Below are 24,210 nucleotides of genomic sequence, written 5' to 3'. Positions count from 1 at the left end.
GACAGGAAGCAGTCTGCCTGCAGGGCAGGAGACTCGGGTTCCATCCCTGGTTTGGGAAGATCCCCTGGAGAAGGGAGTGGCAACCCACTGCAGTATTGTTGCCTGGAGAATTCCCCATGGACAGAGGAGCCAGACGGGTCGATGGGGTCAGAGTCAGACACGACTGAGCGACTTAATGCATGCACGCTAGAAAGACCAGGAAGAGCCTTTTTACAGAGGTGAGCTCTGAACCAGGACCTGGCTGGACTGAGGAAGACGAGGGGCCTGAGAGCACAGGCAGGGGGCAGAGCACGAGGCACAGACAGGAGCGGGTTCTGTGCTGAGGGATCAGCAAGGCGCCACTGTGATCAGAGTCGGGAATGAGGGAAGGCACAGGCGATGAGGGCACAGAAGGACGATGGCATCTCACACAGGGCCTCGTAACTAGCAGGCCACAGAAGGTTCTGTGCTGAGGGGTCAGCAGGGTGCCACTGTGATCAGAGTAGGGAATGAGGGGAAGGCACAGGTGATGAGGGCACAGAAGGACGATGGCATCTCACACAGGGCCTCGTAGCTAGCAGGCCACAGAAGTGACCTGTTTGATGGGAGAGCCCTGGCAGATGTTGAGCAGGCCCGTGAAGCGCACTTAATCTGAGAGGCTCTCCTGGCTGCTCTGGGGAGAACAGACTGTGGTTGGCGGTCAGTGGAAGCAGAGAAGTTAGGAGGCAATGGCAGTGATAGAAGCCAGAAGTGACGGACAGAAGAGCAGAGCCGGCAGGTGACCAGTGAAAGTGGAGATAAGAATTCCCAACAGATGGGACTGAGATAACTCAAGTGGAGGTCTTTGGTCCCGGCAGCCAGGCGTGTGGCAGTGTCTTTCGGCTCTGAGGGCATGCCTGGGGAGTGGGGCACTGTAATGAAGAGCGCTGGCTGTTTGTCATGAAGGCAGCAGTGACCATGCCTCAGTAGTTTCAGCGGGGCAGTGGCGGCCAGGGGCAGACTAAAGTGGGCTAAGGAGAGGATGGGTCATGAGGAGCCAGTGTCAGAACATTTCCTGAGGGAAGTGTTCTAAGGGGTGGTGACGGATGGGCTGAGAACATGTAAGAGAACATTGGAGAAAATCTCTGACAGAGAAGGGGGGTTGTTCGAGAAGAGATGAATTGTGGGAACAGTGTTCTGCAGAAATGAGAGGTGGGACTGACTTCATTCATAGAAGAGTTAGCTTCAGGGAAAAGAAAGAGATGTCACTTCCACTGAGACAGGAGGGCAAGTGGTGTAAATGAGACCAGGTTTGCCTTTAGTGAAGCTGAGGGAATGCCCCTAAGGTTGAACTGCTTCTATCAGTGCCATAAAGTAGAGGGGCGGACCCTGTGGGAGACTCGTTCTTAGAGAGTACTGGCGCATGCGGAGTTCTCTGGGGAGTGGGGGGCAGAAGTTCACTAAGGGTATATAATCTCAGTAACCGTGTTTGAAACACAATTGAGTTTGGAGAGCTTTGGCAGATCGGAGCTGTCAGTCTGATAACGGGACTTTTTTCTTTTTGTCAAATGGCATATATTCTCTTCTGCAGAGGTAACACCATCACAACTTATGTCTTTAATCTTTACTCAGCTGTTAACTTGGTCTGGTTCTTTATAGAATAGCCATTTGACACATATAAAAGAAGCCATGAAGTCATCCCACAAACTACCTGGCAGATTTAGAGGAGCCCCAGGGATTCAGACACCGGCAGCTCTTAACCACCTTAGAACCAAACAAATTGGCTAAGTTGCAGAATATGTAAGACAAATGAGTTATGAAATAATGGAGATGTGAAAAATAGGGGATATGAACAAAAAGCTCTTTTTGTGCATGAATCTTCCCTAAAAAGGCACTAAATGTGGTAAAGTAAAACTTGCTTTGTACCGCCTGTCCTGCTGTGCCACGCAGCAGCCACTGGGAGGCTCTCTTGACCACCAGTTATTATCTTCAAGTTCATCCTCTGAAGAGAAGATAAAGAACTGCTCAGTCTTACCAGAGTTTTACATACTCAAGCTTTATGTAAAATTGCCACGTACCCACCACCAGTATGGTAGGTACATTGCACACGGTAGGCACTCAAGCATTTACTGAACGGTTGAATCGATGCTGGGCTATACATGCTGCCTTTTACAAGTGGGAAGGTAATAACACAATGCCTGTCTTTAGAATGCTGAGATGTCCTTTCATTCCTGCGACCAGAATTGGGTTGGAAATTCACATGGGCAGAGTAGAAATACCAGACTAACAGAAATATCTGCCTTACAACTGTGACCTGGCCTTTGGCCTTGGCTGGCCAAGCAAAAGTCTCTGCAGAACCAAAGAATAAAAGGCTTATTAAAAACAGATGAAACCTATCGCTCCTAACAGTTCTATCACCGCCCTTAAACGGAACTAAAATCAAAGACCAGTCCTCTACTTTTGCAGGTTTACTTAGAGAGGCTTTTAACTTATGCTGAGATCGACATTTGCCCCACTAACTGGAAAAGAATTGTTTTGGGAGCCATTCTTCTTGCCTCCAAGGTTTGGGACGATCAGGCTGTTTGGAATGTGGACTACTGCCAGATCCTCAAGGACATTACAGTTGAGGACATGTGAGTTTGTAAGGTTACGGTGAACTGTCTAACCATTTTCCAATACCTTATTTGCTCCCATAAAGTTTACATCTTAAGAAATGTTACATTTTAAGAAAGGTTACATTGCGCAGAGAGCTGAATTAGGTATAAATATAAAATTAGACTTCTTTCTGTCTAGCTGTAGTATAACCATTTGTATTTCGCATCATTAATTAGTTAAATCTTGGTGTGTTATTGTTGTAATATTCTGCTTGATAAATTGAAATTACTTTTCTGGTGGTTTTTGCCATTTTACAAGCTCACTACCAGAACAACATGATGCAGTAAATAACTTCACGTCTTTCTTAAAGCTGTCTACCAGGTCCAGTCTGTTTTTAAGAGACACATGTCTGGCCTTGGAAGTTAAGTGGTCACTGCTGAGGTCTTAGCACCTCCAGACTACTGAGGTTATAACTTCAACTTGAGTCACACATTGTATATTTGTTTTTTCAGGTCTTTTCTTCTTTTGTAATCTGAGGTTGTCTCTAAGGTTCTGTTGTTACGGAAACCATGATGGTACAGGTGACCAAACAGAAAGGTTTCAGATCTCAGTGTTCTGTCTCCTCCACTGTCAGGAGTGTTCCCCATGTTTAGAAATAGGTCTGTGAGTTAGGAAACTCCTTTGTCTCAGGTAGCCCAGGAAGTGTCAGTGGGGCCTCACCCAGGGCACTCAACAACCACAGCGGTACTTGGTGGGGCCTCGAGTTAATTTGGGGGGTTCCTCACAGATGGCACGCTTACACAGGCATGAAACATCAGGCTTGCAGTCTGGCTGCGGGGAAGGGCCCCGAGGGTGGGAGGCAGCAGGAACCAGAGAGGTATTTGCAGCAGACTCTAGAAGTGGTCACTTGACAGCGAAAATGTCCTTGTGGGTGGCATTTAGGAAGACGTAAAGGGGTACCTCTTTATTATAGTGAACAGCAGAGGACGATCAAGGTCATGGCAGGCAGCAGTGGCAAGAGTTTGTTTTTGTTACCTTTGCCCCTGACTCTTAATTCAGATTTACCAAAGTGCATATTTACAACTGAAGCAAAGAAGCTTGTGACTAAGAGAAGGGACCAGTGATTGTTGGTAGCTGTCTAAGTGGCTTTTGGTGAAAATGTCCACTTTGATGATAAAAAGTGTCATGGTGATATTGCTGGTAGCCACCTTAGTGTTACGGCAGATAATTCGAGATAAGTAGAAGTACTTTTGGAAGTTGTAGAAACTAAAGTGACATTGAGCACCACTATCATCCATCTTTAAACTGGTTCCTTGAAGGAAGGAAAATGTGTAATTATAAACACCAGGTCTGCCATGATGGCAGCTGAAATTTTCTCAGAACCTGCAACTAAGCTGACGGGGGCTCTGGGTCCAGTTACAGCATCAGAGAACATGCAGGGAGGTGTGTGGGTGTTCATAGATGTGAGCCCAATAGCACTGATGGCAGTGTCTAGCTACAGGAAGAAGCTAATTGTAAACAGCACTTTTCTGTGTAAAACAGAATCACCAGGAGCTGTGTTCATAATAGGCTGCTTTTGTTTATGATCTTTGGAAACTGGAAAGCATTACAACCAAGTGTTCAAGTCACATTTGTCTCATCCCCCTGCTGTTGGCTGCTATTTGTAATGGTCTCATTTTGAGTCTCAATTGAAAAATTGGCATCTATCAGCTTTTCCTTAAAAGTTTTCTAACATCCATGTATCTTGTTTGAATATATTGAGCAGCTGCTGTTCAGAAAATTTGCTGCGCCTATAAATGGCATGCTCTTCAGTCATCTAGTCATTTAAAAAAAAAAACAACGCAGAAGCGTATTCTGTAGTCCTAATGCTTTTTTCTTCAGTAAGTAAAGCTCTGTTAATAGACATGTTAATCCTATGAAGTACTGTATTTCCACACAATTAAAATGTATTAGTGGAAGAGAATATAAAAGGGATAGTGAAGTGCATTTATTCCCGTAGTAAATTAAGTCCTGATTAGCTGATTATCAAAACATTATCTGATTTACATTTCTATAGACTTACGGCCATATGAACAGGAAATTAATTTTGGAGGTAGGTTCAGTTAGGTTTAAAGTTCAACAAATGAGAAACCTCATTTCTGCTCACACTCTGCTCTCCATGCAGGAGAACATCAAACATTTGATGACTTACCAATGGATAAAATATTAACACTTTAAAACCAGGAAACAAATATTTTGAAAAATAAGTCACTTTCATTTGTCTGTGTATTTATCATTTTTATATAATTAACTCTTTAAAGTGATTGCTGTGAAAGTGGTAAGACTTACTGTGATTTTGTTTATTAAACATTAGACAAGCTAATGACTGTGTATGGTCCCATAGGAAAGACCTGCTCCCAGCACCCTACTTTCCCACTTCATTGAATTCGCCCCCTGCGTGCGTATGCACCTTCTGTCCTAGTCAGGGCTGGCGGACGGAGCACAGGGGGAACTGCTCCATCGGGGTCATTGCTCAGGTGCATTTAGTCTAGCCAAGACGTCTCCCCTTAATCCTACTGCCTCCCATAGCTTAAAAAGTGTATCCCATCCTGTCCCAGGAACACCTTCTGGTCCTACTGGGATTAAGAGGAACAGAAACTTGCATTCTGCCCTTTGCCGCAGTCCCCTGCACTGGAGCGGGGGGAGGGGATTCCCTTTCGCATCGAGTGTAGCTTATTTATTTATTTATCTGAGATGAATCCTTGTTGCCTCAAGAGTCTTCTCCCCTCAGAGATAATAGCAGTGGCTCTCCATGGCCCCATTTGTTGCCGTGGTGATGTGCCTACTCCTTTTGTTGGCGTGTCTCTACTTCAATAAGCCCCTTCCTGTTATCGCCCGGTGAAAATGTCTGCAAGTTCTCCAGAGCTAATAAACAGCATACATCATTCCTTTCATCTGATGACTATAGCGGGGCCTTGTGAGTGAGCGTGGAGCATGAATGCACGGCTGCACTAATGGAACTCTGAAGAATGAGCCCCCGAGTCAGCAGCACGGGTGCATAAGAGGGCCGTAACCTCCCTCCCTTGTCCCAAACTCCAAGTGCCAGGACGCAGGAAGAACCACAAATAGCTGCACCTTGTTTGAACATTAGTGTATTAATCCAGCTGGGGAGCCATTATTTGTTTCAAAACTGTATTTAGAGCTGTCGTGGCACAGAATGGGGTTTCTGAAGATAACCCAGTTGACTAAAATTGTCCTATGTCGGTTTTGTCTTCTCCTCCTCCCCCAGGAATGAGATGGAAAGGCACTTTCTGGAGCTCCTTCAGTTTAATATTAATGTTCCCGCCAGTGTTTATGCCAAATACTACTTTGACCTTCGCTCCTTAGCAGATGACAACAACCTGAGTTTTCTATTTGCTCCTCTTAGCAAAGAAAGAGCACAGAACCTAGAGGTAAGACTGTGGATTCACTAACTGGGTTTTCTGTCAGCCACCAAAGCCAGCATCTGTGGCTAACTTACACTATTCAGTGACTAGGAAAATGGAAAGCTGTTAAATTAACAGTTTGAAGAGCTTATTAACCCACTGGCATCTTATTCCCTGTGTCTTTTATGGGTTAGACAGGGATCTCACATTATTTAAAAAAAAAAAAGTTACAGATATCTCTTATGTAACCATAATTCAGAATATTTTAAATCAGATTTAATTGTTCTTAATGGTTTTCTATTTGAACCTCCACACTTATATATATGTATATAACCATACAGAAATAATTTCTTATAATTGTATCCCCAATCATATGTACATTGATAATTACTTACCACTCTTAACTGTCTGAGCTTGCAGTGTGTGTGTGTATCACAGTTCAGCCCCATGAGTTTATTAGACCAGAAGCATCAGGGGCTAACCTGTGAGACCTATACTTGGAAATTATAATGTGGGTTCAGAAACTGGATGGTAGTGTAGGTGGGTTTTTAATGGAAGTGGTAACATATATGGGATGAAGTAATTCGTAGTAGTGATTTGAAGAGTAATTTGAAGTAGTTTGTGATTTCTGGTGGGTATACAGCAAAATTTACAACTGAAATGAATACATATAAAGTTGACACTTTTTCTGGTACCTTGGTACTTTAGAAATAAGACATTTTTCTATGATAATTTACATGCATGTGAAATAGCACCTTGTAGTGCTTCATCATTAGACCTTTCTTGCCTTCAACACACACCTACCTCGTTAAAATTTTCTTAGAGTGTGTAGTAAATAATGAAGACTGAATAGAAGTTGAATAGCTGGGTAAACACTGATTTTGCTCAGGTGTGTTCATTATGTTTAAGGATCTAGTATGTAGGTAACATCATATTGCTGTTAGATGGGGCCTATTTTGGGAACCCAGTTTTTAAATATGTTCCTCCCTGCCCCAGCAATCTCATCATAGCCCTTGAAGAATATTATCTTAGGGAATCAGCAGTGTAGATATGAGCTATCCAAAGTAGCAGCAACTGTGAACCTAAATGAATGCAGATGTGTGGCTTATCAATGCAGCTTTCTTTAAGGTTGGAACTTTTTTCCCCCAATTATACTTATGTTCTGTCTGATTGACTTTCTTAGGCCATCTCCAGACTGTGTGAAGACAAATACAAAGACTTGTGCAGAGTTGCTGTGAGAAGGTCTTTCAGCGCTGATAATTTCATTGGTATTCAGCGCTCCAATGCCATCCTCTCATAAACAGAGAGAGGTGAGGGGTTGTAACATCATGAACCCCTCGTAACAAGGACTGGAGAAATACCACCTCTCCTGCTCAGAAACCAGCAACACTAGTATTTTCACCTAGAAGAAAGACACTGAATTCAAGAGACTTGCGGACAGCAAAGATTATGGTCATAGGAAAAAACTGGACCTTGTCAAGGCAACACACTCTTCTGTCCTTTTTAATGTAAACAGAGTTACAAAAACCACTCCAAAGCTAAAAGCTCCCAACCCACCCACAGATTATTTGCTTACTATGTAGGCCGATAACTGTGAACTATGTGAGGTTTTTTTAATAGTTTAAATTTTTAGACTTTAAAGACACTAACTATATAACTTTTACTTTTTCCTATTTTTCTCGCCCATATTGCTGCATATTCCTTTAGAATCACTGCAGTATTGCCATTCAAACATGGGACTCCTGACAACCCATAAAGCCACTTAGACTGTTGTAGCATTGTTAGGTTTTGAAGGATTCTTCCTCCCTACTATTTCATTGAAGCTGCTAGTCATTTTTCGCAATCAGTTTAAACCAAAAAGCTGCTGAATAACACTTGTCATTCAGATTTTTTGCAAGCACTACTTATTAGCATATTAGCATGTTTGGGATCATAAGCAGAGAAAGTATGTTGTTACCTACTTCTATTGGGTCCGTGCTGCGTTTCTTGTTAACTCTAATGGTGCTTCTCATTTTCTGATGATTGTCCTCTTTGTTAAATACTTGTATTAAAGGATATTTTCATAATTCCAGCCAACCTGTTAGTCCAGGAATAAGCAGATAGTGAAATAGAAGGTGTCCCAAAAGTCTTGGTGCAATTTTAAGCTTTAATACAGTGTGCTTGGACACTCCAGGACACTGCCGCAGAAGTATAAATGCTACAGACGCAAAATATCACTTGAAAGTTTACTTGAATTTCTTCTAAACTCATTTAGTTTTGTAAATCTTAGATGTTAAGCTTTTAATTTGAATTTTTTGTTTCAGTCCCTCTTGAAGATGGCAAACAATAGGCTGAAACAAAAGATTAAAATTAAGAGCTTAATGTTTAAAATTTACAAAACTAAATGAGTTTAGAAGAAATTCAAGTAAACTCTCAGGTGATGTTTTGTAAGTTTGTAGCATTTATATTTCTACAAGTATCAAAGCTTCAAATTGCACAAAGACTTCAGGAGGATATCTTGTATCTTTATAGACCTGGCCTCCTGTTTTTAAGATAGTCCTTTGCCTGGCTGGGCTGTTTATCTGCTTGAGCACTGAAGTTTCTTTTTTCTAGATTTGGTAAAGGAATTATGAATAGCATTAGTTCTCCTATAATAAATTGAAAGGAATTGGACCCTAGTAGTAGTGACAGGAAAGTAAGCGACATGAAACAGCTTTTCTGTTCTGCGTGTTAACCTGGCTGTAGGTGTGTCACTTCAAGTTGTTATTTGAGGAAAGATAAATCTTAGGAACCCTTACCTCAGGCTTTTTAAAACACAGGGTACCACTTAGCCACCAGGAAGCCCATTAAAAGACAGGGAGGTCCAGTAATCAGTCTTTTAGGAAATTGATAATGATGTCACCTAAACTTGAAACATTAAAAAAGTGTTCTCAACTATGTAAAATCTTTCTCCTTCCTTCTCAAATGTAATCCTAGGAATTTTGCCTGTAAACAAAGCATTTCTGGGCCAGAAATACTTTCTCTGTTTATAGCAAGGCTTCACATTATATTGAGTGCCACAGGTTCCATCATTTTTAAAGGACAGAGACATAAATGATAAATAATGGATATAAAATATTACAATCTACCACCTCAAAAAATATTGTTTATGGAGCTTGGAGATTCAAGTATTGATTGCAGTTTTATTTTGAAAAGAATGCTACAACTTATGTGGTTTTTCTTCCTCATGTTTATATTAAAAGAAAAGCTAATAAACTCTATTTTAATTAAAATACATGGCTGTTGTGCACCTTCTCACTGCTCACGTAACATCACGGCTCTGCGTAGCGCAAATGTTTCCTTCCGCTCTGACAGGCAGGCCTGAAAGCATGTTCCGACTACCCATTCAAAAGTTTCTTTGACCGTTGCCTTTAGTTAAGAGGCATTTATTTCTTCGGCTTATGTTCTTTTCAACCAGAAGATAGTTTAGTACACTTAAAATCACTGGCTGTGGTGCTCAGTGGCATGGTGCATTAGATGGCACTTTTGGAATTGTGTGGTGGTGTACCAACAGGGGAAAAAAGCACATTGGAAGATAAAAGGTAAAACACAGAAAGGAGTTACAGAAATGCTATTGAATCAGAACATGAGTTACTTGAGGATTTCAAGCCACTGAACAGGAAAGAAGATGGAATAAGAGGAGGTAGAACTGCGGTGTTATGAAGAGGGTGATGTTAAACAAGCATGTGATGAACCAGACCACCATCAGGTTTCTCTGGGACCCCGGTCACTGCACTCGCGCAGTACTCCATCACTCCTGGTAGTGCTGTTGTGTCTTCACCCACCTTCATTCACGACCTAAGGTCAGAACTTCTTACTTTGTTCTTGGTAAGTTGTTGATTAGTAGAAATAATCTGAATTAGTGCAGAAGGAGAGAAAAACTATGACAAATCATTGTTACTAAGATAGTTTGTACCATGTGATAATATGCCAGTTACTAAGCAGAAATGCTGTCACATCTTGAGTGGTCAAAGGTGAAAAAAAAGTGGGGGTAGGAACACTGCTTGGACACGACTGTAGTTTGAAGACAAGTTAGAATCACTAAAAATTGCTCTTTCAATGTTAATTCTAGAGACAGTTACAGCCATTTTGATAAATGGAAAACTTACAGGTTCTCATAAATACTATAGGGCAGGAAAACTAGCTCCTAGCAGGGGCAATAGGGTCGTGTTGAGATTTCATACCTAGGAAGGGTTTGTTCCCTAAAGTACTAAGACTATAAAAGAATACCTCAACTCAAGATTATTTTCATTTTTAGTTTTTGGAATATACTGACGGTGCAATTTTAACTGGAGTACTGTGAACTGAACTTTATAAGGAAAAGACAAAGGTTTCAAATCTATGTTTGAACCAAATGAAATTGTCATTTTTCTACATTAAATTCACGTGGTTCACCCTAAGACAACTTAGGGCCCAGGGTTTCTGAGAAGTTTCTTCCATTCTGTATCAGATTCTATCATGACCCTATTCTATCACATCTAAAGTACCCTGTATGCCCATTATTGAAATTCAACATTACTAAATCCTGGTTTTATAACAGCTCATGTTTCATTTGTTAGTTTTCCCATTCTATAAGATATACCATTGATTTTTTAAAAGTGCTGATGAAGTCAGTATTTACTGGAAAATCATTCACTCTATATTTCAGGTTATGCAATGTTTTGGGAAGTGTTTCCCTACAGCATGTAGGTTACCTGAACTCTTTGATCACACAAGCCTTCTAACCACGTGCAGAGTGACTAGGACTGCTCCTCACCCAGAAGCTGTGGTCTTGTGAGTTCAGAGTTACTTGGTTAAGCACTTGACAGCTGCAGAGCCTCTCAGGCAAGCGCTAGTTTCTGTGCAGAATCTGTCGATTATCCCAGCATCTACCAAGGATTAGATCACCTAAGATCTTAACTGTTGGCCACTTACCACCCTGGCCAGCCTGACACTGCCAACAAAAATAAAAATCCAGGAGCCCTTCAGCAAAGTCTGGTCCCTTGTACACAGGTGCAGTCTGGTTTCTGAGGCAATTTAGTCTATTTTAAATGGGTTTGGCAGATGAGAGAAAAATTTACTTAATGTGAAACAAATTTTAAGAATACCAGTTTGTGGTTTAGGGATCTCTAGGATGCAGAAAGAACTAGGAAAGTGAAATAGAAATTAAGAGGAATCCAGAGTCAAATGAAAAGTGGTTAACATTCTTTAAAAAAGGCCCAGGTGAATGTGAAGGGAGCTAGTAATTTGAATACTAGGAAAATTCAGTGACAGCCTCAGAACCTAAGGTACTCAAGAATGTGTTCATACCTACTCAGATTGTTCTCTTAACTTTTTCTTAAAACATCTATTCCTTCATCCTAGCATTCTCATTTCCAGCCTTTACTTCTGGCTCCCCAGACGGTGGCCCTGTATTTCCTCCCTGTGGGAACTGACTCTTCCAAGGGCAGAGATTCAGTGTTTGGTCACCTCCCACTGGCCTCTCTCAAGACGATCATCTCAGCTTCACCCTCTGACTTTCTGCTAGTGCCAAATGTGGCAGTGCTTGATGCTGGTTACTACTGTGATCGACTTCCAAAGCCTTATCAGCAGGTTCCAGGAAGTACAGGATTTATATGGCTCACAGGCTAACTGGTCCCTGTGATCCCCTTTAATCAACTACTTGGGCCCTCCTCAAGGTGCTTGTTCCCCATCTGCTGCACTCAGTCCCCTGACCTGCCCACAATTCTAGACGTGTGTCCTCAGGCTAAGCAGCAACCCTACGTTGCAAACTCCACAACTTGTTTCACCTGGCGTTAGGAAGGTAACCCCTCTCATCCAACAGAGGCAATTCCATCCCAAGGCTTAAAATCAAACTTCTATATCCACCCCCATCCCCTCCAAAGCCTCGCCAGTTTATTCCCTTCATTCATCTTCCCAACATGAGGATAGGGCAGTTTGACCTTGCTTGGTCCTTTACGTGTCCTAGTATTTCACAAGATGTGGTCCCTAGACCATCTGCCTCTCATGGGCTGAAAGCCTGTAAGAGATGAGTGGAATCCTGGAACAGATAAAGAAACATTAGTGGAAAATCTGGTGAGATCCAAATGAAGTCTGGAGTTAAAAGTAATATGATAATCTTGACTTCAGTTTAACAAAAGTGCTATGATAATATGTTAATATTAGGGCAAGATGTATATATTTTTGCAACTTCTGTGTAAACCTAAAATAATTCTAAAAGTTTACTAAAACAAGCAAACAAAAAAAGAACCACTTCCTGGACCCTAGACTAAACGAATCTCAGTTCCTGGAGCGAAGCCAGGAAATCTACATTTCTAATAGGAACCCCCAATGATTCTTACACAGACACAAACTTGAAAACTAGTCTTCAATTCTCTCCCATCCCATGCCTGAATGGCTGCTTCCTCCTCATTTTATTGATACTTACCTTAACCTGGTTTAATCCTTCAGATCCCCTCAGCTCTAAAATATAAATACTATCATTATCGCCCTTTCACAGATGAGAAAGTACTAAGATGAGAGTACTAAAAGGTTAAACAATCTGTCTAGGATCAAGCAGCCCGTGATTGATGGAGCTGGAATTTGAGTCCCTCGTCAGTCTAGCTCCCAGATCTATGCATAGAACAATTAGACTGCCTCTCCTGCTGTTGGATATGACCAATTAAAGAGCTGTGCAACTAAGCCACTAAAAATGCATCATGACCTACTTCTCTAGCCACCCAAGTCTAACAGGCCCCTTTTCTACTGGTGGGGAATAAGCAATGAGAAAGCATCAGGAAGATGTGTCAACTATGGAGACCTGTATGGGGAAGGCACAGTAGCTCTTCTACCAGGATCCAGCTCAACTGCTGTATTTTCTATTCTCTCAAATGCCCCAATGTGTGCCAATCTAACAATGCTCATCTTACTTTGACACTACGTTCTCTCAGGTTTGCTAAGCATCTGTCCATATTGTCAGGGAAGTGGCAACTTTAAATCAACTTACAATAGGTCCTCTGTATCCACAGGTTCTGATCAGTGGATTCAATCACCATGGGTTGGAAATATTTGGGGAAAAAATTTAAGAAAGTCCCGAAAAACAAAACTTTAATTTGCTGCATACCACCAACCATTTGCATTATACTTAAAAACAACTCCTTAACTGAGGATTTGTATTAGGCATTAGAAGTAATCTAGACATGATTTAAAGTATATGGGAGGATGCAGGGGGAAGATGGAAGGACTGTGTGTAGGTTATATGGAAATATTGCACCATTTTACATAAAGGACTTGGGCATCTGTGGATTTTGGTATTTGCGGGAGGGAAAGTTCCTAGAACCAATTCTCCACAAATACAGAGGAAGAATATATATCCCCTTATTTGGGCTCCTTGACTGGTGTTTAGACCTTAATGAAAGTTAAAGTGTTAGTTGCTCAGTCAAGTCCAACTCTTTGTGACCCCGTGGACTATAGCCCGCCAGACTCCTCTGTCCATGGAATTGTCCAGGCAAGAATACTGGAATAGGTTGCCATTTCCTTCTCCAGGGGATCTTCCAGACCCAGGGATTGAACCCAGGTGTCCAGCATTGCAGGCACATAATTTACCGTCTGAGCCACCTGGGAGGCCTTACTACCAAGTTGTAAATTGAATGATCAAGTTTGGGGAGCTCATGACTGCCAAGCAGGCATACAGAACAGCACCGCTTCCATCCAAACTGCTTCACCAGTCTAGACAGAGCCGACGAAACAGAACACAGTGTCAGGCAGTGTCTCTGTTCTTGTGTATTTCCCTTCATTTCTTCAAGTGAATCATAAAACAATCACAGGATTGGCAGGAGAAACCTAAGAAGTATATTCAAGTAAAACATGTTTTCATTAGTTCTGCTTCTGTGATTGGAATTTGCTTGATTGCATTATCAATAAAAAGGTTGCCACTCATATCTGAGAAATCTGATAATTAAGTTAGAATCCACATAGCGCCTTCAGCCAGCGCATGCTCATTCATGTCCAACTCTGAGATGCCGTGGACTGTAGCCCACCAGGCTCCTCTGTCCTTGGAATTTTTCAGGCAAGAATACTCGAGTGGTTTGCCATTTCCTACTCCAGGGAATCACTTAGAAAGCAGTGTGTCTCTTTGTAAAAGCATGAGGAGAAAAATACTTGTATAGCATCTTTTTATTTACTTTACCATTGCTTTAATGCACTTTAAAATTTATCTACATTAATTGGGAACAAAGAAACAAAAATAGACATTTCTTTGTTTTTCATAAATAACTACTCTCCATATTTGATAAAAATCTCAAACCATTATTTTAGCTTCCCACAAATATAATACATACAGATTTTTTATCTGAAATAGTGTCAGCAAATTAAGTACCTTGACACTAACATAACCACATACAACTGCTGTTCTACTGACTTCCAGGAACAAAACAAAAAACTTTTTATCAAGATGCTCTGGGTTTCCTTTTGTTAGTGTTAGGAGATTCAATATTATAATCATCTGCCAGTAATAATTTATAGATTTGAGTTGATTGTCTACAAATAAAATACCACTGGCATTGCTTTATGAGTTCTGGATTTGACGTGACATCGACAATACCTCATGGGACAGGCAATACACATATGTGGAAATCAGAAAAAGTAGTGAATGCCCTGGGCTCGAACTACTGACTCGGTATGTGCCTCATTTGGCTCAGTAATAAATTCACCTGCACCAAACCCGTATCAAAAGTCACTAAATCTCCCATATATATAAATTATTTATATACACCCACAACACATACATACTATACATACAGTTTTTAACAACATGAAGTAATATTGTCTTCAAATGATGTACCACAGACATTATCCTGGCTGAAATAAATCCTGTAATTGTCATCAAGCTGCTAGAAGCTTTTGAGAGTTCTGAGTCGGGTTACTTAGTTGCTTTCATCCTGCCTACCCTTCACCCTGCTTTCATGTCTTGGTAGCTTTTTCTTTCAGAACCACCCTCCTCAACCCAGGCAGATTTCTTTCCCAGGATCACTTGATTGGACTTTGGAGGCAAGAAAGGGCACGCTGAGGGAGCAGGCAATTCTCAGCCACTGTACCTCACACCTGCCTAGATTTGTGATGTTCTCTGTCCTGTTGGCCCCATTCGGTGTTAGAAAGCAGTGATTCAAAGCTTTGTCCCTCCTACCCCCCTTGGTCCTTCTGTAGAGCACAAAAGTGAAAGAAGCCTCTTTAGCAGGGGTGGCAGTTCATTAAAATATACAACTACGTCTCCTAGCTCTGGGGTTCCCATTCTGTACTTGAGACTGCGGGTCACGGATGCTGTTACTAAGGTTCCGTGTGGGATCCATGAGGTTTTCTCCTGGCAGCCGGTGTCAGGATTAGTGCAGCCCTAGCCCAGGAGGAAAGGGCCTAATGAATACCAACTTGGAAACAGGGCTGCTGGCACATTATTTAAGCCTGTACATGCGCACAGTGACACACAACACACACATGGGCCCGTCGTTGGAAGCAACGGCAAGAAAGTATGACAAAGGTTTGCACGGATAAACCAATAAGGCACCAAGAGGACTTTCTTCCAGTCAATTTAGACACCTTCAGAATGTGAGGTTAATAATACATAGTAAAAAGACTTCCTAAGGCTCTTGTCAGCTGATTCACTGATAGGTCACATATTAGTTCCTTCTAAATCTTCACCCTCCTATCTATGCGGAGAGACATTGCTTAAAATTGAACCACGAAAGGGACAGCCCAAAAGCTGTGTATGAGACTAAACTGGGCCTTAAATCCTCACTAAAATCAGAGCTAGCTGTGAAGAACTTGCTAAACTACCTCACAACCTTTCATTGTATAATTGCTTTCATGAGTATGGATTGTCTGCCTAATGAAAATAAAAATCAGGAGAGAATTGAGTATGAGATGGAAACAGGGGGTGAGCATAAATAGATGGGCTTCTCTGCCTGGGTAGGGGGAGGGGTGGCTGATGCAAGACCTCAGGAAGCAGGTGGGCTTAATCTTTGAGGGAAGGGAGAGCAGGGGTGAGAGAGAGACTGAAAACAGGCAACGCTAAGAACTGGGATGAACCTAAAAAACCTCCAGTGCATTACCTCTATTACTGCTCTTTGCCTTAGTATCCTTTCTCTTAACTGTCTTAAATAGTTTTTAAAGTAAACTGGTTGCTCTTTTTAGGTTTGGTATGTTGCCGAAATAAAAAAATAATTGTTTTAAAAGTAAGAATTAAATTACTTCAACCACATCCTCTCACAACTTTTAGATAAATTCTGCATCATCTTTACACTCTTGCACAAAAAAAAAAAAAAAAAGGAAAAGGAACAACCCAAATTAGACACAATGACTGAAGGCAGCAGAATAATCTATGTACTTTCTGGGAAGAGGTCAAGGTGATCAGAAAAGGTCCTCATTTGAAAAACAGGAGAGGAACTGGCCCGCAGGCAGGGGATCTATTTCAAGGTTCTAAGCAGCTGCAGAATAAGCAGACAAATTAGATGTGCAGAACGTTCTGTAGCTCGCTGTACCAGGTTTTGTCAAATATACTGAAATTTAATTTTGATTTAGATGAGTGCGTAAGAGCAGTGCATTTTTATAAACATGAACAGCCTTTGAAAGTTCATGAAAACTATTAACATCATGCCTCTTTCCACCAGCATAGTGCTTAAATCCACTGTGGAAAATACACACTTGTTTACTTAATATCCATAAAGTAGAAGCTGACCTGGGCTTAAATCTTACTTTTCCAACTTTGGTATAAATGAAGTGCAAATCGTTATACTTGTCATTTTTCTAGAGAGGCCTTCCCAAATTTTAATTGCATTTGCCATTTTAGCTTCTTAAATCTAGTCACCAGTATTTTACCGGAAAATGCACTGTCACTCCCTTCCCCAACTATAGCCTCACACTCCTCTTGAATGAATGGTTAAACAGATTAGGAGAGCAAACAGCATTTTTAATAGTAAAGTGTGTGTGTGTAGTGTGTGTACGTATGTATTCAACAATACGCAGGCTTTCATATATGAATGAGGGAATGGTTCAACAGATTAGAAAAGCAAACAGAATTCTCTAACAGTAAAGTGTGTGAGGGTGTGCTCACCAATATACAGGCTTTCTCAGAAGAGGAGGAAAAGAAAAATATATTGAGGTGGGGTGGGGAAAACGGCTTTCCTTTTGCTACACTGATTCACGTTTCAAAAGCTTAAGCAAGTGTGTTATTGGTCTCATTTGTTGTCAGAGGCTGCAGAGAGCAGTGTCTCGCTGCTTTTGAAATATCTGGCTGTAATCTAGTCCAAAGTCCAGGGACAGTCATTTTCCCTCATTGCTGCCAATGTTTGTTCGCAGGTAGCCAGCCTCCCTCCCACCCCACCCCCCTTTCAAGCACCTCATTCAAGGATGGGTGTGGTTTCTAATCACAGCTCTCCAGGAGAGGAGGAATAAGAAAAGCAAAAGGACTGTTTAACATGATAAAGGAGGTGGGATGGGGGTGGAGCAGATAAGAGAAGTGTTGGAAATTTACTTAATTACAGGAGGTATATCCAGTTTAGTCCTTAAATGTAAAAAGGAGACCCTTTCAGCTCTATCACTAAGTACTTTCAGAAGAAGGAAGTGGGTTCATTTTTACCAAACTATAACACAAGTTTTTTTTTTTTTTTTTAAGTAAGATCACTGGAGTCTATTAAGAACCACCCACTCCTCCAGCACAAAGCTGCCATCTTAACAGTCTGGAATTGAAGTTCAACCAATCGCCATCCCTTAGGTTAGCACTATTCCAAACATTTATTCTGGACACTTACAATGCTACCTCTAAGTCATTCAAGCAAAGCTGGCACCGTTAAGAATGAGAATGATTACAAGGACTACAGAAAAGAAACCCAAGCTTGCTAAACAAAGCTAGGACGCACACAGAAACTCCAAACACTTCCTAACCTTGTCACTTTCCGGAGGCGTAAACCCATTATGCTCCCCCTCCTCAGTATGACTTAGGGTGTCCCCAGAGTTAGGGAAAGGGCCAAGCAGCTCATCTTAAAGCATCTGGGACACTTTAAGCAGTGGAAGGAGAAGTAAGCTGGAGAAGCCCACGGGAAACTTCCCGCTCACAGCAACCTAAACTTTCACTGTTCACATTATTTTTAAAGACACAAGTATAGGAAATACATTTTCCCAATTGAGACCACACAGTTCACAGAACCCTGAACCAAGTGGACCTTCATTATAATGCCAACCTCAGGATTGTAAAGCCCCCCCCCCCCAAAGCAAAGGTAAATTTTGTTGCCAAAATGCAACAAAGTTAAAAATTAAGAAAACGACATATAAATTAAAAACAGGGTTCCCCTCGAAAAGGCAGGAAGATAGAGCAGACGTCAGCTGAGCCCTTCTGAGAAGTCCTGGGACAGGTGCCCCCCTGGAAACAGCCCCTTCCCCTCCTCTCCAAGTTGCCCCAGGAGGGGGCGTCAGCACCATGAAGGTAAAACGGAAGTGACCTTGGCAAAGCTACCAAACGAAAACAACCTAGCTCCCTCAACTCCCGCCCGGCTCCCCGTCCCTTGGCCGCCTCCTCCTACACGTGCGACAGGGACACCTGCTTGTGGTAGGCGGCGGCGGCGGCGGGGCCGGGGGGCCCGGTCCTGCCCGTGAGCGCGGCGCTTGCCTCGGCGTAGTCCCCCGCGGCCGTGGCGCCGCCACTCTTGTGGCCCCGCCGCGGACGGCAGCAGCAGCGGCTGGTGAAGCGTCGCCACGACTCCACAGTCTTGCCGGACCAAATCCAGACGCCCGACGTGATGCCCACCACGAGGCACATAAAATACTTGAGCATGAGCACCCAGTACTCGGGCTTGGCGCGCGGCTGGCCGGAGTCCGGGCCCGGGCACGCGCACGTGAGCGCGGCCTCCCAGCTCTCGCGATAGTGCTGTTCGTACAGGTAGCAGGCCACCACGATGCTGGCCGGCACCGTGTAGAGCAGCGTGAAGATCCCGATGCGGATCATGAGCTTCTCCAGCTTGTCCGTCTTGGTGCCGCCCTGCTTGATGACGCTGCGGATGCGGAAGAGCGACACGAAGCCCGCCAGGAGGAAGAGCGTCCCCACCAGCAGGTAGAGCACCAGCGGGCCCAGCACGAAGCCGCGCAGCGAGTTCAGGTTCTGGTTCCCCACGTAGCAGATGCCGGCCACCGGGTCCCCGTCCACGGAGCTCAGGGCCAGCGCGGTGATGGACTTGACGCTGGGGATGAGCCACGCGGCCAGGTGGAAGTACTGCGCGTAGCCCGCGATGGCCTCGTTGCCCCACTTCATGCCGGCCGCCAAGAACCAGGTGAGTGACAGGATGACCCACCAGATGGAGCTGGCCATGCCGAAGAAGTAGACCAGCAGGAAGACGACAGTGCAGAGCGCAGGCCCCGTTGTCTCGTAGTGGATGTGGCTGTGCTCGCGGCTGCAGGCGACGCTGGCATGGCCCACCACCAGGCGCACCAGGAAGCCCAGCGACACGCAAAGGTAGCAGGCTGACAGGAAAATGATGGGGCGCTCCGGGTAGCGGAAGCGTTCCATGTCTATGAGGAAGGTGGCCACTGTGGTGGAGGTGGAGATGAAGCACAGCACAGACCACAGGCCGATCCAGAAGGTGGCGAACGTGCGCTCGTCGGGGCTGAAGGACGGCTGGTAGCAGGGCACCGCGCAGTTGGGTACCTGGCCCGTCCGCACCTTGTTGTAAAGAGGGTGTGACTCCTTCAGAATGGGCACGAAGGGCTCGCGGCACTTGCACACCGACGGGCCCCCGGCGGCGCAGTCGCTCCCCGAGGCCGGCGACCCAGGCAGGCCGGAGAGGGTGGGCTTGACCGGGAAGGGCCTGGGGGGCGCCGTGGTGGCCTCGCTGCGGTTGTAATCCATGCACAGGACCTCGGCGTCGCGACCCAGCACCGGCAGGCGGTCGCAGCTCATGCGTTCCGGCCAAGCAAAGCCGTACTGGCGCATGAGCGGCGAGCAGCCGGCCTTGGCGCGCTCGCACACCGAACGGCAGGGCGGCAGCGGCTTGTGGTAGTCCGGCAGGCAGATGGGCGTGTACATGGAGCACAGGAAAAAACGCAGGTCCGGGGAGCAGTGGATCTCCACCAGCGGCCAAAACTGGTGCACCTCCAGGCCCGCCTCGTCCTGCGTGTCGTGGTTGAACTGGTTGGGCATGTGCGTCAGGTTGTAGCCGATGCCGCGGCACATGGGCACTGTGATCTCCTGGCACGCCGGGGCCTTGGAGGCGGCGGCCGCCCGGCCCGCCAGCTGCGCCAGGAGCAGCAGCAGCACCGAAGGCGGCGCGGACGGGTCAGGCCGAGCCATAGCCCCCTCCCTCCCCGCGTCTCCCGCAGCCCGCTCGGGGCCAGCTCAGGCAGGAGGAAACCGGGATCGGAGCTTCCCTCTCCGCGGACTTGTGTGGCGCCGGGGCTGGCAACCTGTTGGTTTCTTTTTCAAGAAATCCGTCCAAAGACCAACTGTTTCGGGAGGACGCTGCCTCCGCAGGGAGCGCTCAGCTCTTCGCTGGACAGGGCTGGAGAGGGACGGTTAGGCTCCGATTCTGGGGAAAGTACTCTTTAAAAAAAAAAAAAAAAAAAGGTGGGGGAGAAGAAAAATGGCAACCACTCCCAATTAGAGGGGCGTCAACGGTACAATCCCGCAAGCGGTCTCCAAATCTCTAAGTTAACCTCTCTCCCTTCCCTCCCCTTCACCTCCTGGAACACAACTACAGACTCCCCGTCCCTCACCCTTCCTCCCTTTTCCCTGGGCCTGCCGAGGTCATAGCGCTCAGCCCCCCAGGAAAAGGGCTGAGGGATAGGGAAAAGAACGAGGAGAAGGAAAAGAACGAGGAGAAGGGAAAGGCGCGGGCTCTCACCTCCGAGAATCCCGAGAGAAGCAGATAGTCCGTAGCCAGCCTGGGTCCCCCGTCTCTGGGACACTCCGCGTTTCTCAGAGACGGTCTGGCATCGGGAAAGTTTGGCGAGAGGCTGGGTATCCGAGGAAGCAGCACATGGCAGCAGGTGGGGGCGTCTCAGAGAGGGGGTCGCCCCCTGAACGAGGTCGCCACAGACCGGTCACTCGCCCTCTCTTCCTCCGGGGTCCCCCGCATGATCCGGGCGGGGGCAGGGCGGGGACACGCCGTGCGTTCCACCAGGGTCCGGGAGCCGGACAGAGGGGCGAGTGCGCCTGGCTGCACCTGGGCGAGAGGAAGGCGACTGGCGGATCCCGCCGCCTCACAGCACCGCGAGCAGCCAGCGCTGGCCCAGCCGGGACTGCACGGTGCGCGCCCGCCGCCGCGTCCCGCCCGCCCGCCGCTCGCCTCCTCCCCTGCAGGGGGCTCCGCGCTCCAAGCGGACTCCTGGGGGCGGTGGCGGCGCTCCCGGGACGCGCCGGGCTCGGCTCCTCCCCCGCACTCTAACACCCTTTCGCCCACCTCCGCCCGGTATTGAACTGCACGCGGCGGCGGCGGCGGTGGCCACAGCAGAGTCACGGTCGCGGGCGGACTGGCCTCTCCCGCCCCGCCCGGGTCACCTGCTTCTAATGCCCGCCGGGAGACTCCGCCCTGGCCCCGCCCCTTCGCGCTGGGGCTCGGTTGGTGGGCCGCCCCGCCACACTCTCCGTGCGTCCCCGCCCACTGCCCCGCCGGTTCGGCCTCGCCCCAGGAGCCCTCGGGTCCAGCCCGGAGCGGGTAGCCGAGGAGCGCGGGCCAATCGCCGGCCGGGAAGCTATGGGGGGCGGGGCGAATGCTAATCACGCCTTCTTGAGACCCTGAGCGGGAAACCCTGGCTAGAAGTCCCTCCGGAGTTCTCTGCTGATCCCCGCTTATGCGGGACTCACTTTCCCGTAATGTTCTAGCTTATGAACGCTTGCTTCCAGGGCACCTACCAGATCTCTTCTCAGCAGCTAAGTATCCTTACAGTCCAGCGCTTGTTTAAAAGACTGCTCAAAGAATCACTCTTAACCGTGGCACCTGTCTCCGCTCTGCGCCGCCCTCACACCAGGTGAGCTCAGATTTAGAGAGGAACAAATGCTTACCGAGTCCTTACTGTGTCGGACAGCGCGTTAGTCATTCACATCTTAATACAGGATGTCTCAGATCTTTAAAATAATTCTATGAATCAGACACTCCTTACAGGTGAAGAAACAGTTTAGAAACTTGACCAAGGCAACCGAGCTAATGTTAATGCCCCCCAAGAAAACCACAACGTAGATAATCTTGTTCAGCACGGTATTCCGAGCGCCTGGCCCAGAGTAGGCGCTCAAATGGGAAACCCGGGATTCGAATCGAGATAGTTGGGCCGCGACATCCACAATTTCTACCACCTCTTTCCCCTCCCCCCCGCCTCATATTCTACCGGTTATCTCCCAGGCTTTAACCTTTACTTTTGCATTTCGTAACAAAATCTTACTGTTGCAACAAGAAAGTGATTTTCTTTCCGTCTTTGGAAGACTCCAAACATGTTAGTCCTTTATCAGTTTATCGGGTTAAAAATCCAGGCAGTTCCGAAGCTGCCTGCAGAGAAAAGCAACACTGGCTCCGGGCAATGTAATGGGCAGGGGCTGTACCCCCTACCCCCACCCCGCCAGCCCCGGTCGCTCCCCCGGGCTACGCCGCTCGCCGCCGGGGATCCGGGGCACACAGCGCAGCGGGAGCCCACGGAAAGACCTGCTGGGCGCCCCCAACCACTGGGACGCACTGTGGCGCTCTCCAGATGGGTTATTATGCTGCAAGTTTTAAATGTCCTAAAAATGCCTCTTTTCTACGTGTTCTAATTAGGCTGGAAGACTGAGGTGTTTAGCATTCTTGAAATTCATTCACACGCTTACAAAGAGGGTTTGAATTGTTTCCCTTTCCCCAACCCCTTCCTTCTACTGGGAAGAAGGCGGAAAAAAAGGCAGGAGGGCCTGAGTGCTCAAAATACTCAGGACTGGACTAAAGGACCGAGACACACCGCGGCTATTGTCGTTCTTGTGGCCTGGATCCCACTTACATAGACTGGGAAACTAAATTGCAGAACAGTCCTCTTCTCCCTGCTTATCATCAAGACTTGTAGTGAAGAATATGTGTGTTAATTCCAGCCTCAAAGTTAAATATCAATCGCTTCACAAACATCAAAACTATTAATAAATATGTTTAAAATGTATATTACTTATTTCACTCTCTGTGATTGTACCTGTGCTTATATTTTGTTTGTTTGTTTGTTTTTGGGAACTACTTGGCAGTCAGTGTCGGCAAACATCCCAGGGGTGAAAGCAGTGGGAGTTTTCAGCTATGGAATAGCAATCAAAAAGAAAGGGAAACCCTCAGTGGAAAGTATGCACAGATTGTGAACATGCCAAGAGAGGCTGCCTCATTCTGTGGCCTTTATGCAACGTGTGTATTATTGGGGATGGACAAGTGTTGGCTAATAATAAAAATTATTTGAAGTTGGAGAATGTTAATCACTCATGCTGGAATTTAGCCAGAATACATGTGTTATTTCACTTGGTTCTGACTCAAAGGATGTTATCTCCTGGTCTGTAAACTTTTCCCTTCTCAGTCAACAGGGTGTTATTTTTGCTTGGAGATCTCTAATAATAGTATTGTAATAGTAATAACAGTGGGAAAACTTTGCCAAAAGAAAGTTATTTTGCATTGTATAGCTTTTCATGTCATTTGAATTTTTGCTTTTTCACCTATATTACCTCACTTTAAAGGCAGTTTAAAATATGCTGTTTAACATGAATTAGGTGCTACATAATTCATTTCAGTTAGCTCATTTAATCCTCACAACAATCTGATGGAATTGGCACCATAATGACTTGCTTGAAATTACATGTTTAGTCCATGGAAAGGGCAGAAATCTTGATTTTTCTCCTGAGTAATAGTTATTGTTTAACAAAACTGGAAAACGCATCTTTATTTTTAAAGATGCAATTTTTAAGCAACTAGAACATTGCCATGCCTTTTCACCTAACAATTCACTTATCTGTCTTCCATCTAACCATCCATCCATCTATCCATCCATCCAAAAGCATCAAATTTCTGAGTTGAAGACACTACTGCTATATTAAGCATGTTACTCCAAAGTGAAATTTATGAGATTCAACTTAAATTATTGTCCCAGGTGTACTTATTAATTGATGAAAATACAGAGGGTCATGCTAAACATTCCATCTAGTAAGCTAAACATTCCATCTAGTAACACTCCAAAAGTTTTGAAGTTATCAGTGTTGGATTTTGTATTCAGGGAATAGTTACTGCATTTCTAATCTTAAGACTTCTGTTGATTA

General features: G+C 45.2%; 2 protein-coding genes across 3 annotated transcripts in view; one reads left to right on the top strand and one right to left on the bottom strand.

Moving 5' to 3' along the window:
- The window catches only part of CCNYL1 (cyclin Y like 1), a 35,730-nt gene extending 26,522 nt beyond the window's left edge, over positions 1-9,208 (top strand). For both annotated transcript variants that reach the window (XM_043910235.1, XM_043910233.1), the window contains 3 exons: positions 2,425-2,591; positions 5,822-5,984; positions 7,141-9,208. In XM_043910235.1, coding sequence (XP_043766170.1) covers positions 2,425-2,591; positions 5,822-5,984; positions 7,141-7,257 — 447 coding nt within the window. In that variant the 3' untranslated portion in view covers positions 7,258-9,208. The remainder of the gene's footprint in view (positions 1-2,424; positions 2,592-5,821; positions 5,985-7,140) is intronic.
- A 4,885-nt stretch (positions 9,209-14,093) lies between these two features.
- On the bottom strand, positions 14,094-21,605 carry FZD5 (frizzled class receptor 5). The gene is made up of 2 exons (XM_043910232.1): positions 20,813-21,605; positions 14,094-20,511 (listed from the first exon to the last, which is right to left on the bottom strand). The coding sequence occupies exon 2, from the start codon at positions 20,260-20,262 to the stop codon at positions 18,499-18,501; it is 1,764 nt and encodes a 587-aa protein (XP_043766167.1). The 5' UTR covers positions 20,263-20,511; positions 20,813-21,605; the 3' UTR covers positions 14,094-18,498.
- Positions 21,606-24,210: the final 2,605 nt, after the last annotated feature.

This window comes from Cervus elaphus, chromosome 8 (assembly GCF_910594005.1).
Source record: "Cervus elaphus chromosome 8, mCerEla1.1, whole genome shotgun sequence".
Taxonomy (NCBI): Eukaryota; Metazoa; Chordata; class Mammalia; order Artiodactyla; family Cervidae; genus Cervus; species Cervus elaphus.
Note: the sequence above shows the minus strand (reverse complement) of the source record. Positions and strands in the feature narration are given on the sequence as shown.